This window comes from Hyperoodon ampullatus (assembly GCF_949752795.1).
Source record: "Hyperoodon ampullatus genome assembly, chromosome: 2".
In the NCBI taxonomy this organism is placed as follows: Eukaryota; Metazoa; Chordata; class Mammalia; order Artiodactyla; family Ziphiidae; genus Hyperoodon; species Hyperoodon ampullatus.
In genome coordinates this window covers 182060335-182077307 of record NC_136915.1, presented here as the reverse complement: position 1 = coordinate 182077307, position 16973 = coordinate 182060335, and the positions used below count along the sequence as shown (strand labels likewise).

General features: G+C 44.7%; 1 protein-coding gene across 2 annotated transcripts in view; it reads left to right on the top strand.

The window, feature by feature from the left end:
- TGFB2 (transforming growth factor beta 2) overlaps window positions 1–16973 on the top strand; it is a gene marked incomplete at both ends in the record, with an annotated part of 80192 nt that overhangs the window by 34648 nt on the left and 28571 nt on the right. For both annotated transcript variants that reach the window (XM_079698406.1, XM_079698405.1), the window contains one exon: window positions 16625–16788. In XM_079698406.1, the coding sequence (XP_079554532.1) occupies window positions 16625–16788 (164 nt within the window). The remainder of the gene's footprint in view (window positions 1–16624; window positions 16789–16973) is intronic.

Sequence of the window (16973 nt, the reverse complement as noted above, 5' to 3'; positions counted from 1 at the left end):
AAGACCAAGAGGTACAGACTACCAGTTTTAAAATAAATAAGTCATGCGATATTAATTTACAGCATAGGGAATATTGTCAATTATATTATAACTTTGTGTGGTGACAGGTGGTAATGAGACTTATCATGGTGATTATTTTGCAATGTATAAAAATGTTGAATCACTATGTTGTGCACCTGCAACTAATATAAAATTGTAGGTCAATTATACTTCAATTTAAAGAGATATTAAAAAAGAATAAGTGTAAATACAGTCATGCCACCTTGCACGTATGAATCCCTTTGCATTTAACAAAGCCCGTTCACATACATCATCATATTTGAGCCTGACCAGAGCCCTGTCAAGTGGTCACCAGCTCCCAAGGCACAGAGAGGTTCAAGACAACACAGCTTCAGAGGTAAATGGGAATTCTTACCAAGAAGTGATAGTCCTGTGTGTAAACCCTTCATCCCTTTAACCATGAGGTTTGGGAGTTTTTTACAGAAGGGTTCTAGCACAACCACATGTCAGGACAAAGACCAGTCTCCTCACTTAGCTGCAACAGACAATATTGGATCAAGAGCTAGAAAATCACACACAAAACGTATGCTTGACTTATAAGGAACCAAGGAGAAGAAGCAGACCAGCCACTTCTCTGTTCTAGCTGCACGCACAAGTGACTTGCCTGCTCTATCCCTCGGTCTGTTCATGTGTACAACAGGTGGTGGGCGGTGGGAATTATCTAGCTCATAGCAGACGCTGTCAATAAGACAGCAATTGTACAAGAGCGTATACATGAGATGCCATTAAGGTTAAAAATGAGATTGGGCTTCCCTGGTGGCGCAGTGGTTGAGAGTCCGCCTGCCGATGCAGGGGACACGGGTTCGTGCCCCAGTCCGGGAAGATCCCACATGCCGCGGAGTGGCTGGGCCCGTGAGCCACAGCCACTGAGCCTGCGCGTCCGGAACCTGTGCTCCGCAATGGGAGAGACCACAGCAGTGAGAGGCCCGCGTACTGCAAAAAACAAAAAACAACAACAACAAAAATGAGATTATATCCAAGAAAGCATGTTGTAAATTGCCTGTAAATCTGGGTACCTTTAATAGTAAAATCACTTGAAGTCTCCTTTTACACCTGGTTTTATGCGAGTGAGCCAGTGGGTCTACAAATCTCGTGACCCCAGAGTGGTTTTCTAAGACGTGTCCTGTTGAATTGGGCTCACGTATGCCCATAGGTTCCTGATATTGATAGTTATAAACTGAGGAGCAGAGGCGGAGCCAAGGACTGTGCTGGTTGGTTTGACTCTGTAAAGGCAGAGAAAGCGTCTCCCATCCACAGAGTTTCAGATACTGCTGCAGTTTTGACGTATGTGACCTTTTCTTCATTCCTGGTTAGGAGAGTCTTCCTGGCATAGGACTCTGAGAGTAGGTGTAGGCTTTTTTTTGGGGGGGGATGGAACGGTGGAGGGCAGGAATGTGTAGCAATTTTATTTTATTTTTTAAAATTTAATTTTTACTTTAGATTGGAGTAGAGTTGATTTACCATGTTGTGTTAGTTTCAGGTATACAGCAAAGTGATTCAGTTATAGTATATATACACATATCTATTCTTTTTCAGATTCTTTTCCCATATAGGTTACTACAGAATATTGAGGACAGTTCCCTGTGCTCTACAGTAGGTCCTTGTTGATGATCTATTTTATATATAGTTAGTGTGCATATGTTAATCCCGAACTCCTAATTTATCCCTCTCTGACCACCTTTCCCCTTTGATAACCACAAGTTTGTGTTCAAAGTCTGTGAGTCTGTTTCTGTTTTGTAAATAAGTTCATTTGTATCATTTTTTTTAGATTCCACATATAAGGGATATCATATGATATTTGTCTTTGTCTGGTTTCCTTCACTTAGTATGATAATCTCTAGGTCTATTCATGTTGCTGTAAATGGCATTCTCTTAAAGGCAGAGAAAATTCCTGCCATCCACAGGGTTTCAGGTACCCCTGCTGTTTGGACATATGTGACCTTTTCTTTGTTCCTGGTTAGGAGAGTCTTCCTGGCATGGGGCTCTGAGAGTAGGGTGCAGCCTTTCGTCTTTTACTCTCAGTGGTCTGTTAATAATATAAGCTTACATTTCTTGAGCACTCACTGTGTTCATAGTCATTGCCTTAGTTAACCCTTAGAGTGATTCTTAGAGGCAAGAGTTGGTATTATCACACATTAAAGGTAAATGAATCTGAGTCCTTGCTCTCATGCTGTCATCTGTCAGGTAAACATCTAAAGACAGAGCTATCATACACAATAGGCTAATTGTTGTCCGGCCCAAAGAAGGGAGAGATTGCTTCTGCTCTGGAACAGCTGGAAATTCTTCTGATAAGAGGGGAAACTGGGCTGGACCTTCAAGAATGAGTAGAATTTGCCAAATGTAAAGAAGCAGTTTCTAGGTGAAGGATTCACGTGGCATGGGCGTGGTGGTATGTCAGCACTTGGCATGTTTGGAGATTGGAAGTCATATGGTGCATTTCGGGCTTCGGGCAGAGTCCACTGTGGTGGGTGTCGGGGGGAGGGGACATGGCAGCAGAAATGGTGACGTGCCTGTGAAGCTAGAAATGTAGGTTGGCGTCATAGGGGGCAAAGCAAGATACGTCTTGAAGTTGTCTCTTTATTTGAAAATTGTCCAAGACTTTTCACAGGTTAGAGTTTACGAGAGAGAAAAGGATGGCTGAGAATAAAAGTGGGCTTGCTTTGTACCACGGTGTCTGTGTTGCTAGAAAGGGCAGGCCAAGCTTATTAATCTTGAATCCCCGTAACCTCAAGAGTAGCCAGTGACTCTCCCAGCCTTAGAGTCTAGTCCAAGCCCAACATCCTTTTAGACATGAGGAAACTGAGTCCTGGAGAGGTTGCTGATGCCCCATAGTGAGACGTACCAAGAGATCGTACCACCCTGACCTCTTCAGGCTGGCATCTGACAAGCCCCTCCCATATTGTGCATTTTATTTTATTTTTTATTTTTTGCCTTTTAGTCTTCTAATTTTTTTTGATTATAGTTGCTTTACAATGTTGTATTAGTTTGTGCTGTATAGCAAAGTGAATCAGTTACACAGATACATATAACTACTCCTTTTGCAAATCAAAACTACAGTGAGATATCACCTCATGCTGGTCAGAATGGCCATGATCAAAAAATCTACAAACAATAAATGCTGGAGAGGGTGTGGAGAAAAGGGAACCCTCCTACACTGTTGGTGGGAATGTAAGTTGGTGCAGCCACTATAGAGAACAGTATGGAGGTTCCTTAAAAAACTAAAAATAGAGCTACCATATGACCCAGCAATCCCACTCCTGGGCATATATCCAGAGATAACCATAATTCAAAAGGATGCATGCACCCCGATGTTCATTGCAGCACTATTTACAGTAGCCAGGACATGGAAGCAACCTAAATGTCCATCAACAGAGGAATGGATAAAGAAGATGTGGTACATATATACAATGGAATATTACTCAGCCATAAAAAGGAACAAAATAATGCCATTGGCAGAGACATGGATGGACCTAAAGCTTGTCATACAGAGTGAAGTAAGTCAGAAAGAGAAAGACAAACATCGTATATTATCACTTATATGTGGAATCTAGAAAAGTGGTACAGATGAACTTATTTGCAATGCAGAAATAGATCCATATTGTACCTTTTAAATCCCTCCACCGTCCAAATGGCCGCCACCCGAGACCTGTTGTCACCTGCACTCTTTGCTTCCCTTCATTCACACTAGACTTGTGAGAAAAGCTGGTTTGATTGCAGGCTGGGGAAATAGGGCTGACTCTGTGTTGTCTCTCTATATATTAGACTCGTAAAATGCTTTTAGGATTCTTGGATCCTTCTCTGGGATATGTTATGTTGCTGAACACGCTGCGAAGTTCGTGTGTCTTTATGTGCACCACCAACCCCCATCATTCTCCCCATCAGTGTTACCCTTCATGGAAACAAAGCAGCCTGGGAGACCCACCAGGAGCAAGACCATGTTTCTGTCCTCTGCAAGATTAGAAGCTGTAGTTAGAGGATCCCAGGCGCCCACAGAGCCATGGACATGAGCTTAGATGTGTGTATGATTATAGTAGAGCTATGGAGAACACATATTTGTCTCTGAGGGCCCCTCAGCTTCCTTCCTACAATGAACAAGGAGTAATTAATGTATAATCCATTGGTTTCAAAAAAAAGAAGGAAGCAAAGGGATCAGCTGGTGTTTGTAAAAGTCCATCTGTGTTTGGGCTTCACTGATTGCCTGTTCAAGGCAGAATGACTTCTGTGAAGCCATCTTGAGGGAGGGGAGGTTACAGCTGATCCCCTACATCCAGAGGGAAAATTTTTAAAAGTGCAGTAAACTTCTGGGCAATTGTGGACTCACTTTATACACCAAAAAGTGATTTTGTCATTGAGGCTGAGGGTCAAAAAACATCTCTGAGTCTTTCTTCTTCTTTTTTATTTTTTTAATTGCTTTTGTAATTTTTATTTTTGGCTGAGCCGCGCAGCTTGTGGAATCTTAGTTCCCCAGCCAGGGATCGAACCCATGCCCCCTGCAGTGGAAACATGGAGTCCTAACCACTTGACCGCCAGGGAAGTCCCTCTGAGTCTTTCTTATGCCCACTGCTGTGGCTGCCTGTGGTCCAGTCTCCCCCTTACCCACCGTGGAAGACAGAGATGGCCTGAAGACATCTTAATCTCCCGCTGAAACATGGGGGAATCTGCTCCCTCCTTCTCTCTTGAATCTCTCTTGGTGTCATTCCCAAAGTACCAGTTCCAGGGAAGATCACTGAATGTCGTGATTCCCAAGGTAGCTGCCTGAGCATAAATCACTTCTCCATCTTGGTCCCTTCTAAGCGCCGTCCCTCTCAGGCTGCTGGGCATTTACAGGAAGATGCTTCTGCCCTTGGCACTAGAATAGCTATTTACAATAACAATGAACACGGCTCTCACCAGAGCATCAGAGCCAGTGGAAAAGACAATGTTTATTTTAGCGTTGCTGTATCTCTTCAAGTCGGAATACCACGAAGATCTCAGAATTGGTCTTCCCAGCCTTCACTTGAGGATGCCCAGTCTAAGAGATTGTGCTGCTTGCTCTGTCAGCTGCTTTATATCTTACAGGAAGGGTAGGTCCCAAGCCTGGTGTCAGAGATTTGCACTAAGAAGTCCCCAGACTCATTTAAATAAAACCATTTGGCTTCTGAACTATGGTTTCCTCAACAGTAGAATGGAGATAACACTACCGAGGAGTTACCGGGCTCAGATGAAATAATGTATGTGAAAGTACATTGTGAGGTATTAAAATCCTAGGAAGATGTCAGGCCTTGTGATTTACACTGGTCCTCATCATATGATTTAGCTGTTTGAGAAAAGAATTAATCTTCTTTTCCTTTGTGATAGTTATTGAGCGCTTACTATGTACTAGGAGGCCTTGGGGAGAGAGAAGATGAATGATTCAGCCCCTGTACTTGTGAGACTTACAAAGGCTTCTCTCTCCAATATAGAGCCAGTGTTCCCAGGGTCGCTCCTACAAGTGTCGGTCCAATGGGTGGCCTGGTCAGGAGGGTCTAAAAAGGAGCTCTCTGATGGGTGAAATAGATGTGCACAGATCTCTTCCTGGCCCTCAGGGATCTCCAGTCCAGTGCTCTAGCCAGGCAGCCACAGGACTTGCTCCCTGCTAAGGAGAATTCTTGGGGTGTCTAAGAGCCCTTGAAGGAATTGAGAGGAGTTACCGAGTTTCCCTTGTCAAACCTCCTCTGGCAGCAACTGTCCTCATGACCGTGTCTCATGGGTGCTCTGTTGTACAGTGTTCTTCATTGGTAACCTTCCTTCCCTTGCACACACAAAAGCTCAGTTAATTTATTCAGATGAGATTATGGAACTGACAATTTTCCCACTTTTCTGACATGGGGAAATCTTTCTGATGTGTTGTCTGGGCTTTAAAAACAGTCTAATGAAACCAATGTAATATGACAAGAAATGGAATATGGTGTGTCAAGGACATAACAGACACACCCTAACCTGGTGAAAGTTATTGCCCTGATTTTAGGGCGTACCTGCAGTATTCCCCGGGTACATGCAGGTAAACCCCACACTGGTGCTGTAGAAAGGTTCCATCTCTCTACCTTAGTTTGCTGCTTTTTTAATTCTGGTTATGCATGTGTGTATATATCACTATGGTGCCCTGGGAGTTCTATTTGCTTTCACCCTAACATATTTAAGAAGTACTGGCTTATTCAAAGAGCTCTTCTTTAAAGGGGACTTAGTAAATGCTTTTTAAGAAGCGTAGGAGAGCCATTGGCTTGTGACTAAATAAAGGCATTTGTCCTGTGCCATCTACACAACTGCCAGTGAGAAAAGAGAGTGGGGAAAGCTTCAGAAAGCACCTGAATTTTGACCCCTGCCACTAAGGCTTCTGAAGCCTTCAAAAGATAAGAGAGAGAGAGAGAGAGAGAGAGAGAGAGAGAGAGAGAGAGCTGTAAGACAGAGCTGAAGCTTCCCCAAAGAAGAGAAACTCTTTTTTTTTTTTTTTTTCCTTAAGAATTCTCCTTCCATTTTCAAAAATGACAGTGCCTTCTTCCTTTTCTGGGGTGTAAAGTAACTTGGGACCAGTTGGACTCACTCTTTGGATGTCCTGGCTGCTACTATTTAGTCAGTTTTCTCTCCCAGTGGCCCTAAGAGCAGAGGAAAATTTGTACATGTTGTACACCAAAGTCATGAGACTGAAACTAAAGGGTAGGGCTTGCTCTCAGATAATTAAATAAAAATAAGATACACTCAAACATTTCAAAGTACTTAGCTGTGGTCTAGTTTTGCCGTGGAGATTCTTACTGTAAAGACTGTTTTTTCTCCTCTCACAAGTGGTGTCCCGACCTTGAACAGAAAGCTGCTTAGCACCCAAATAAACATGAATTCTTAAAACAAGCGTAACACCTGTGGCTCCATTCCAGAACTCGGTCATGCCACAGTTCATCTGGATTCCTATAATTCCTGTATGTTCCCATATCTTAATTGCCCATAGCTGTGTTGCCAGTACAAACAGGATGGAGGAAGAGTCCACACCCTTAATGAATACATCTACTAACCCTAAGAAAGCACCATCTTCTGAAACTCTAGTATTCTTTTTAAGGTACTGAATGACCATCTACTAAAATGCTAATAAAGATATCTGATAACTAAAAATTCCTTTCAAGCAATTCTTACTCCCTACCATCTTTCTAGCTGAGGTTCAGGACTGGCATTCAGCATAAACAACATTTCTGATTTTCAGACTCTGCCCTCTGCAATGTTATTTAAGAAATGAATGCTCAGGTTCACCAAATCAGACATCAAATCCATCTCAGCATATTTGAAAAGAGGAGTCAAATCAAATAAATACATATTGGATTGGGGTATATTGTAAAATTTGCACACAAAAAAGCCTCAGGGTATAAAACATAAGATAATGACATCTGTAAAACAGGCTGTGTGGAAAAGACCCAAGACTTCTCATTTATTATGCATTCAAAACACATAGAAAATATGATACGAGTACAAACGTTAAAAAGAGAGAGAGAATGTGTGTGTGTGTGTGGGGTAGTTGGGAGGGAGAGAGAGAATGAGAATGAATGAGAATCATTCACAGTTGGGATGTATTAATACAAGTATAAGTTCCACAAGAAGGAAGGTGATAGTTCTACTCTATCCTGCCTTGAGAATTATGTTCAGATTTAAGGGTCTGATTTTAAAATTGGAGCCAAGAGGAGACCATCCACGAAGGGAAAAGGCTCTCACGAAAAATAAGAAAAGGAAATAGGAATGTTTGCTTAGAAAAGAAAGGAGATGGGGGCAGGGAGACATGAGATTTGGCTTCACAATTTCTGAGTAGGGTCAGTTGGAAAGGGGGTAAATCATCTTATGTGACAGAAACAGACCCAGTAGGCAGACCTTGTAGGTAAGCAGATCTCAGCCCAAGATAGGGAAGAACTCTGTACAGTCAGAGCTGTCAGAGACTGCAGTAGGTCAATCTGCCTAAGTTTGAGTTCTCCGTCACTGAAGGAGTTCTGGGAGAGACTGTCTTGTCTTGTCTTGTAGAGAAAACTGCAGTAAGAGGAATTCGATACCAGTAACACTGAGAGAGCACATAATAGGTGCCAGGCAAACCCTTTATGTGTTCTCATTTCTAAGTGCAATGAAGAGTTTCAGAGAGAATGAACGTTAGCTGTATTTGCTTTCCTTTTCAAACTAGATAATCCAGACCATCTCTTCCTCTTCACCTTTACTCACTCCCAAGTCATGAATTTAATACATTAGCAATAATAGCCTGTCCCACTTGGTGAAGTTGGTAAATAGCTTGCAATCCTAGCAGGGTGTGCCCTGTTGCTTATTAGTTGAGCTTCAGGGCAGAGCAGGAAAGCAGCACAGTGCCTCAAAGTAATTAGGCGATTGCCTGACAAAGAAGTTAGGCCACAAGCAAGAAGTTTACAGACAACACAGAGACGAGCTCCCGGTACAAGACACGCAATAACCATTACGTGCATCACTGCTATAATTTTAGAAAGCTTAGAGAAAGATTTTCAGGCTAATAAGGAGCCACTACACCCATTAAGCATGTCAGACAGTCCACACCAATCATCATGGAGCTGCAGGGAACATGCAGTAGTTTCTGGAAAGGGGAATGTTGAAATTTGTCTGTTCTGGGCTGAGAAGGCTCTCTGCAGTGGTGAGCAAGAATGTCCGAGAGGGTACATTTTTATCTTTACTTTGGCAATGTTTGGTGTAAGTCTGGCAAGATTTTACTCGTTTCTCAATCTGTAGAAAGAGATTAAAAATAAAGGGTGCTTCTCATCCATTAAGAGATTAAGGGCGAGATCCTACATTTCCAAGTTTAACTTGTTAGTGGAATCGATGCATATTGCCTTCTTTCTGTTGACCTTGTTGGGAGTCATTGCTGGGTTCTAGAATAGCTGTGTGGATAAATATGTCATGAGGTCATTGGCCTCTTTAAAGGCCATTAGTGGACCAAAATCATGGCGATTTTGCCCCTTCCCCCTTTTTTTAACATGTAAAAAAATTTTATTTATTTATTTTTGGCTGTGTTGGGTCTTTGTTGCTGCGTGTGGGCTTTCTCTAGTTGTGGCGAGCAGGGGCTACTCTTCCTTGTGGTGCACGGGCTTCTCATTGTGGTGGCTTCTCTTGTTGTGGAGCACGGGCTCTAGGTGCACAGGCTTCAGTAGTTGTGGCTCATGGGCTCAGTAGTTGTGGCTCAAAGGCTCAGTAGTTGTGGCTCGTGGGCTCTAGAGCACAGGCTCAGCATTTGTGGTGCACAGTCTTAGTTGCGCCGTGGCATGTGGGATCTTCCCGGACCAGGGCTTGAACCCATGTCCCCTGCATTGACAGGTGGATTCTTAACCACTGCACCACCAGAGAAGCCCCCCCCCCAGCTTTTCTTTAGAGAAAAAGAAGCACAGATTGAAGAGAAGTAAGAAAAGAGAGAAAGAAGATGGAGTAAAGGAAGGAGAGAAAATAAGGAGAGAGAGAGGAAAAAAAAACCCAAGAGAGTTGTATGGGCTTTAAAGAATGAGACGATGGCAGAGAAGAGTGGCTTCAATCACCTAGTCCAGCCAAGAGGACAGCCTCCCACTGTGACGTCATTCCAAAGGAACATGTCCCATTCGTGGTCCACCTGCCCACAAAAGTGGGTCCAGGTGCCCTCTCCATACACAGTCCTGAGCATGATGAGAAACATAGAAGAATCAAAACAAAATAAGTGTCTCCACATAAGTGGGGTTTTTATGAAGGTGATGGAAACTTTGGAGTAGACACTAGAAACACCATGTCTGTCATAGTTCAAGAAAACCAACCACTGTGGGCCAGCATCACTGTGATTTTACTTTTTTTTTTTTGGTTTTGTGTAAGAAGGGGCCAAAACGGTCCCGCTGACAGTGTGCACAGACTCAAATAGCAGTTAGATGAAGGCCAAGTCACATAAGCGGATGCTGACACAGTGACTCCCAACTGCCAGCAGCACATTAGGTCTGTCCCCTGCTCGGAGACACCCACTTTCCATCACAGATGCTCCGGTGCTGGGTTACATTTAATAGGAGGGATGGCCTGGGAGAACATCAGAAACCACTGGTGATGCGCTGTTTATTCCTCAGTCACTTTGTGTTAAATTGCTGTGACTTGAATGTCAGCAGTGTTTGGGATGTGGTAGTGAAATCAAATCTATCTCCCGTGTGCCAAGACAAATTTGAGAAAACCCCCAAACACAATTGTCTTGGTTTCTTGCTGGCTGTGTCCGCGCACATACAAATAGCAGCTCATTTCTTGCCCTCCCGTCATGTGGCGGGTTGCTTGTCTTGCTGCTCTCTGAGGAATGTCTAATGAACCCCAAACTACTTCCCTCAAAGCTGGGGATGTCAGGAATGAGGGGCCACTACACCCGTTAAGCACTGTCAAAAGTCCACGCCAATTACTGCAGAGCTGTAGGAAAAGTGCAGTCTCTTCTGGAAAGGCAAATGAAGAGTCTGTTCTGTTTGTCTGAGGAGCTTGGGGATGAGAGCCAGTGGATGCTACTGAAGATAGAAGCACCAGGCACATCTTGTATGGGCGTCCAAATGATCCTGGGCAGTCCTAGTATTAGCACAGAGCCTCTTGGGGGGGAACTTCCGCATGAACAAGCTCCAGATCTCCAAACCAGAGCCATTTTTTAAAGGAGTATCAGTGAAAATACTGGGCCTTGCATTAAAGTTTCTGGAGCTTTCCTGCAAGGTCAAACAGATCTCTAGTTATGCAGGAGCTACTTCTTTGTGCCCGTTTTTGCAACACTGCTCCAGTGAGGGTGTTGGTCTTTCTGCCTGGGGTGGGATTCATGTCTTCGATTCAGGGGACTCTTTTGCACGGAAGGCAGGATATTGTGGTGAAAAGCCAGAGCTTTTGATTGACAGGCCAGCTTCACCTTGCCCTTAGCCAGGAGTTATTTCACTCTCCTTGCTCTTGATTTCTGAATCTGTGAAATGGGGATGAAAAATACCTTCTTAGCAGACAGGAAGCATATAAAACTATTAGAAAATGGGAGGAGATTGTGAAGTAAATTCTGAGGCTGCAGTGAGACCAGGCCATTCTTTTTTTTAGGGCGGGGATGGTGGGATAGACATATTTTATTCATCCCTAACCAGTTCTTAACACTGAAGGGAAGGGAAGCCTGGCCAAGTTCATTATGGTTAGACATTGTCTAGGGCAGATGTTATCAAATCTGGATGTAAAACAGAATCTCCTGGGATTCACACAGTAGGTCTGGGATAGAGGCAGGTGATAAGCATATTCATAAACCCCCCATGTGACTCTAAAGCAGGTGGTGAGGGACAGTCATCTACTGTAAAATTTAGGGGAGAAAGAATACTTTTTGGAGGCTCCATCCGTGGAGAATATCAAAATGAGAATGATGAAATGGCAGAGCTGCAAGTGAGCTGGGTGGCCATCTAGCTCAACCTGCTACCAGATTCAGGACAGATGATCAAAGCCTTGCCTCCCTAAAGGCTGAGCTCTGGACATCCTTGGGGTATTTCTTTCAGGCTCCAAATCTACACTTTCTGTCAGAGCTCTTCACGTATTGGTGATGTTGTAAGACCTTTCTTTGGTTTCTGTTCAGAGTCATTTATAAACTGTCCCAGGACACTTAGCAGCTTCCGCTCCTTCTCTTCTAATTAAGTTAGGTGGTAAGAGAGTGTTCTCTCTCGGTGGGACATTCAAGGAAGGCCCAAGAACCATGTAGCATCTCTGTTGCAGGCTGGAAAGGGGGATAGGAAGGGACTTTTTTTTTTTTTTGGTGGGCCTCTCACTGTTGTGGCCTCTCCCGTTGCGGAGCACAGGCTCTGGATGCGCAGGATCAGTGGCCATGGTTCACGGGCCCAGCTGCTCCACGGCATGTGGGATCTTTCCGGACAGGGGCACGAACACGTGTCCCCTGCATCGGCAGGCGGACTCTCAACCACTGCGCCACCAGGGAAGCCCGGAAGGGACATTTTTGAGGGGAAATTTGTGCGAGACCCAGTGCTTGATGTTCTGTCTGCTCGCTTATGTGAACTGACAACCTGAGTCAATACATATGAGATAGGAAATTATTTCCTTCCTTATATAGATGAAGAAACAGGCTCAGAAAAGCCCACTGATGTCCCTGTTGCCCCATAGCTAGGACTTTTTGATTTGGGGTTAAAATTCAAATGGCCTTAAAGGTCCCACTGCATTCGGATCCTATAACTGTATGTGACTGTGGAAGGACTAGCCGCTTTCTCTCACTGGGCAGCCTCTGAATACGCTGCCAGCCTCAGCTGAAACAGCCACCCCCGTGCCCTGCCCGGAGATGTTCAGGTGTGGGCATCTGATGCCGGCTGTCCTGGGCGTGAGGGGCAGGGGGCTGAGCGCCAATTCCGGGGAGGCCTGGGGGTGACAGGAGGGTGGCCCAGCACATGAGTGAGGCCCCATGCCCCTGCACGTGCTCCGTTGTCCCATCAGACTTCACGTACGAAGCCTCAATTCAAAGGTGAAATGATTAAGGGTCTCAAGATGGTGACACAAAGCATCAAACTCCAGTGTGAGGCTTTTCTGAGCTTGGGACCCGGTACCACCACCCTGGTCACATGCCCATGAAGCCATCCCTGGGCCATGGGGAACCAAAGAACTCTAAGTGAAGCTTCCTGACCGCAGGGTGCTAACACAAGGAGAAGATGATTGACAAATGAGCTAATCAATAATTTGGAAGAGGGCTTCCCTGGTGCCACAGTGGTTGAGAGTCTGCCTGCCGATGCAGGGGACGCGGGTTCGTGCCCCGGCCCGGGAAGATCCCACATGCCGCGGAGCGGCTGGGCCCGTGAGCCATGGCCGCTGAGCCTGCGCGTCCGGAGCCTGTGCTCCGCAACGGGAGAGGCCACAGCAGTGAGAGGCCTGCGTACCGCAAAAAATATATATATAATAATAAGTTGGAAGAGATGACAAGTCAACCTAGAATGCCTATAAAAGTAGCTTGTGATCCTATGCTATGACAGGTTTAGGCATCCTGTACATGATTACTTTGTAAGTCAGTAGCTAGATTTCCTCCTTTTCTTTGTTTCCTCTGTCTGTTCCCCCAAGTGAGATTTAGCAGGGATGTGTGGCCAGGGTTGAGGGGAGGGGAGTACCACTCACTGGGTGGCATTCTGGAATGTCCCATATGAAAGCTTTTCCATAAGAGGAAGGCACGGGGGACAGTGGGCGGCAGGGAAAGGGAGGATGAGAACAAGCCTGGGTCTGAAATCCGCAGGGCTAGAGGAAGGTGCATCTGACCGCACCGAAAAAAGTGGGTCAGACATCGAGAGGAGGGCGCCAACTAGGATTAGTGTGGGCAAGTTAGCAAAGGTCAAACGCAAGTCCCCGACTACCTGGCAATGGGGTAGGAACTGGATCGGAATTCCAGAGGCCTTTAGAGACATGTCCCATTCCAAAGGGGGAAATGAGTTCTTGGAGAAGGTGGAGAAAAAAAGCTACATCCCTCCAAGGCTGGATGGGTGGATTAGGGCTGCCCAAGCCATTAACTACCTACCCAGCCACTCCGAGCCCAGGAAACGAGCCTCAGCATCCAGGCTGGGTGTAGCGGGGCCACGTTGAGCTCTTTGCACCAGGCGTCCAAAAGCCTTTATGAGGTAAGGGCAGGGTCACAGGCTAGGCCCCGGCACTTTGCTGTGATTTTTAGTTTTTCCCCCCAATGTAAGGATATTTGGCAAGTCGCTCAAGTTCCTCAGCCAGGCAGGGGACTGGTGACCCATAACAGAGGGAAGCCAGGGACAGCTGGGGCTGACCCTTAGAAGTGGTAGTCAGTTCTTTAGTTACCAGTCATTATCCAGTGAGCTCCCATTCTCGGGTGCTGGAGCAGGGGTGTGGGAAAAGCTGCTGTGTCCTGCTGGCCTGGCCCCTTCACTGTGGTCCCAAGACCAAAGCCGACGTGCTGGTGGGGAATGCTCAGCTGCCATTTCACCTCCCGTGTTAACTGCTTCGACTTATAAAGTAAGAACCAAAACTGTGGATTTGTATTATCAGGCAGTTGAAACAGCCAAGATGGTTATAATGGCCAGAAGGAAGGAGGGCTGTTTGCCAGGGTATGGGGAACAGAGCAGAACAACGTACTTAACTATCAAGCGATTCTTGTAAATATTTGCAAACACCCTTTCAAAGCTCGAAAGCCTAGGACAGGATCATTGGATGATTTGCTTAGAAGAAGGAGAAACAAAATTGACCTCCTGGTCCAAAGCGGCCATAAAAAGAAAGTGTGTTTATGGGCAGAGGACCAGAAAGGGAAGAAAATTGTTCAAAGTTTAATAAACACAAAAGAGAATAAAAATAAATCTCAAGAGCACTTATTTACAAACTTGATGGAAGGATAAGGTTGGGGTTGGCGGGTGTGAATGATGGGTGTCTGTGGAAGTAACACAGGCCTGAAGGGGGTTCCAATAAGAGGGAGAAAACCAATGAGATGTTTACTCTTGCTAATGACAGGAAATGCACTGAAGCAGCTTTGCGCTTTCAGGATGCTCTTTCAAAGCATGTTTGAAGCTTCTGCTGTCTAATGGGGAGGCCATGCGAACTTGAATGCAGCCACTAGGCCTGTGGAAGGTTCTGGCCAAACAAGAGAGTGTGTGAAGCCAGGAGGCCTGGCCCCAGCCCTCCCCAGGCCTCTCTACATGGGCCCCCAGACTGTTTTCAGCTGAGCTGATCAGGATGGGACAAGCCTGTCCAATCACCTGGGCTGGGCACGTTCCAGCGGAGAGAAAGGTCAGTTTGTTCTTGCAGCTACCTTTGCAAATTGCTAAGCTAGGGGGCTCCTCAAACCTTTCTGGCCGGGTGAATGTTTGTCTGCCTGAAACTGTCCACCAAGTATTTCACGGTAGTGATGCAGTGGGCCATCCCTGTGTCCACATGAATACCTTCTTTTCTCTGAAACGTGGGTGCTTTAGATTTGGGGGGTTTTGTTTGCTTGCTTGTTTGTTTTTGTTTCTGAGGCTTCTGAGCTACAAAGCTTCAATTCACACAGTCCTTTGTGAAGCAGTCATCGAGCAGGGCATGGTTTGAAATTCACCACTTCCCCATGAGCTGCTTTCCAGCAGTCACAGGACATGGGAAAGGGATCGGGAAAAGCCTCTATGAGGGAAAAATGTTCAGAGCTCTTAAGATGAGGAAATGTTGGTGTGTTCCTAGCATTGTTTTTTTTCAGTGTAATTGTCAGGGCATGGATTTCCCAGGAAATCACAAAAGGTATTTATTTCTATTTTAAGATCAGCAGGATGGTTCACTCGTTTAATAAGAAGCTGGTCTTGCCAATAGCCAGATGCCTGAGTCTTTCAAGACTCCTCTTGATGACCAGGTTCGTAAACAGTGGCTATTTGGTGAACTCCATGTGTGCAGAGCCCTGTCCTAGGTAGATGGGGAAAAAGAAACACCTGGAAAATATGGTTAGTCCTCAAGATTCTTAAAATTTCATGGGGAAACAAAATAAGCAAACATAATAATGAAGTAATAAAAACATTTGTAAGAAGCCTTAAAAAATGAATGATTATGTAGCAATGAAGTGACATAATTGAGGAGGGGGTAGAAAATCATGGAGCCACCAGAGTTGGATGGAACATTCCAGAATAATGAAAGTAAGTTTGCAGGAGATTTTGGAAGAGTATTGTAGAAATATACCTATTCTACCTATACTGTAGGAATGTACCTGTAACAGGTGGCCTGCCCAGTGTAGGTGCTTAATAAATCGGTGTTGTATATGAAGTATGGGGTTAGAATTCGGACTTGCTTTGGTTTGGGGGTAACCTCAAGTTGCATATTCAAAGGCAATGACAGGTTACTACAAAATAACAGCAAAATTCTAGCAGCCCATGAACTTGAAATTGCTGTGGGCTTTCTGCATCTCTGTATTTTTCATGGCTCAGAACAGAAGGCATTTGGGTTGATTATTTTTCTCTTCATTATCTAGGATTCCTTCCCACCAATGGACATTTATGCCAAATAAAGAATTTTAAGACTGGCCTGGTATAGCCAGTATCTGTGTATATTTATTCAAATGTCCTCTCCCTAACTTGTCTAGAGGGTGTATTTGGTCCTATGTGTGTGAAAGACCAAATTATCAAAGCCAAAAAAGATGCAGTCCATGAAGCTGGAGAGAGCAGAGTGTCCGAGTGCCAAAATTTCAAGGAAAAAAAATACATGGGCAAACTGCTTGCCATTAGGAGCTCTTTTCCTGGCACAACTGACGAAAGTGTACGCAAGCCCGACAGATCTCTCCAGGCATCCACTGTCATGAACTTGTTCCAATTTATAACCATCTAGGGTTTTCCACCATTCTGTCAACTTTCAAAGGAGAGGGTTAACTTTATAGCCTCAAATGGAGTTGGAAGTGGTTTGTTAATCCCTATTAATCGGCTGCTCCTGTAACCAAATGCAGATGTTTATATATTTTTTTCTGGCTCAATTGTTAATGATATTAAATTGGCCATTGGAAACGAAATCATTCTGTAGATATTTCTCGTATGGTTTCTTAAGACTATCTCATGCTGCGTGGTCTTTTGTGAGAGAACAATGGATTTTTATCATTTTGAATGATTGCCCTAACTTTTTACAGATGCCATCCCGCCCACTTTCTACAGACCCTACTTCAGAATTGTCCGATTTGACGTCTCCGCCATGGAGAAGAATGCTTCCAATTTGGTGAAGGCAGAGTTCAGAGTCTTTCGTTTACAGAACCCGAAAGCCAGAGTGCCTGAACAACGGATCGAACTGTATCAGGTAACTTTTGTTTGGGTTGTTTGAATGGACAATCAGTTTGAAGTCTTAGGATAAAGGACTTCCTACAGACTAAGATTTTCTGAACTGAGATACGCCGTTTTCTACACGCATAATCATGACATAGACCCTCATTTATTATTCCTCTCACAGTGACAGTTCATTCCTCACTTGCTCAGGAAGGCAGA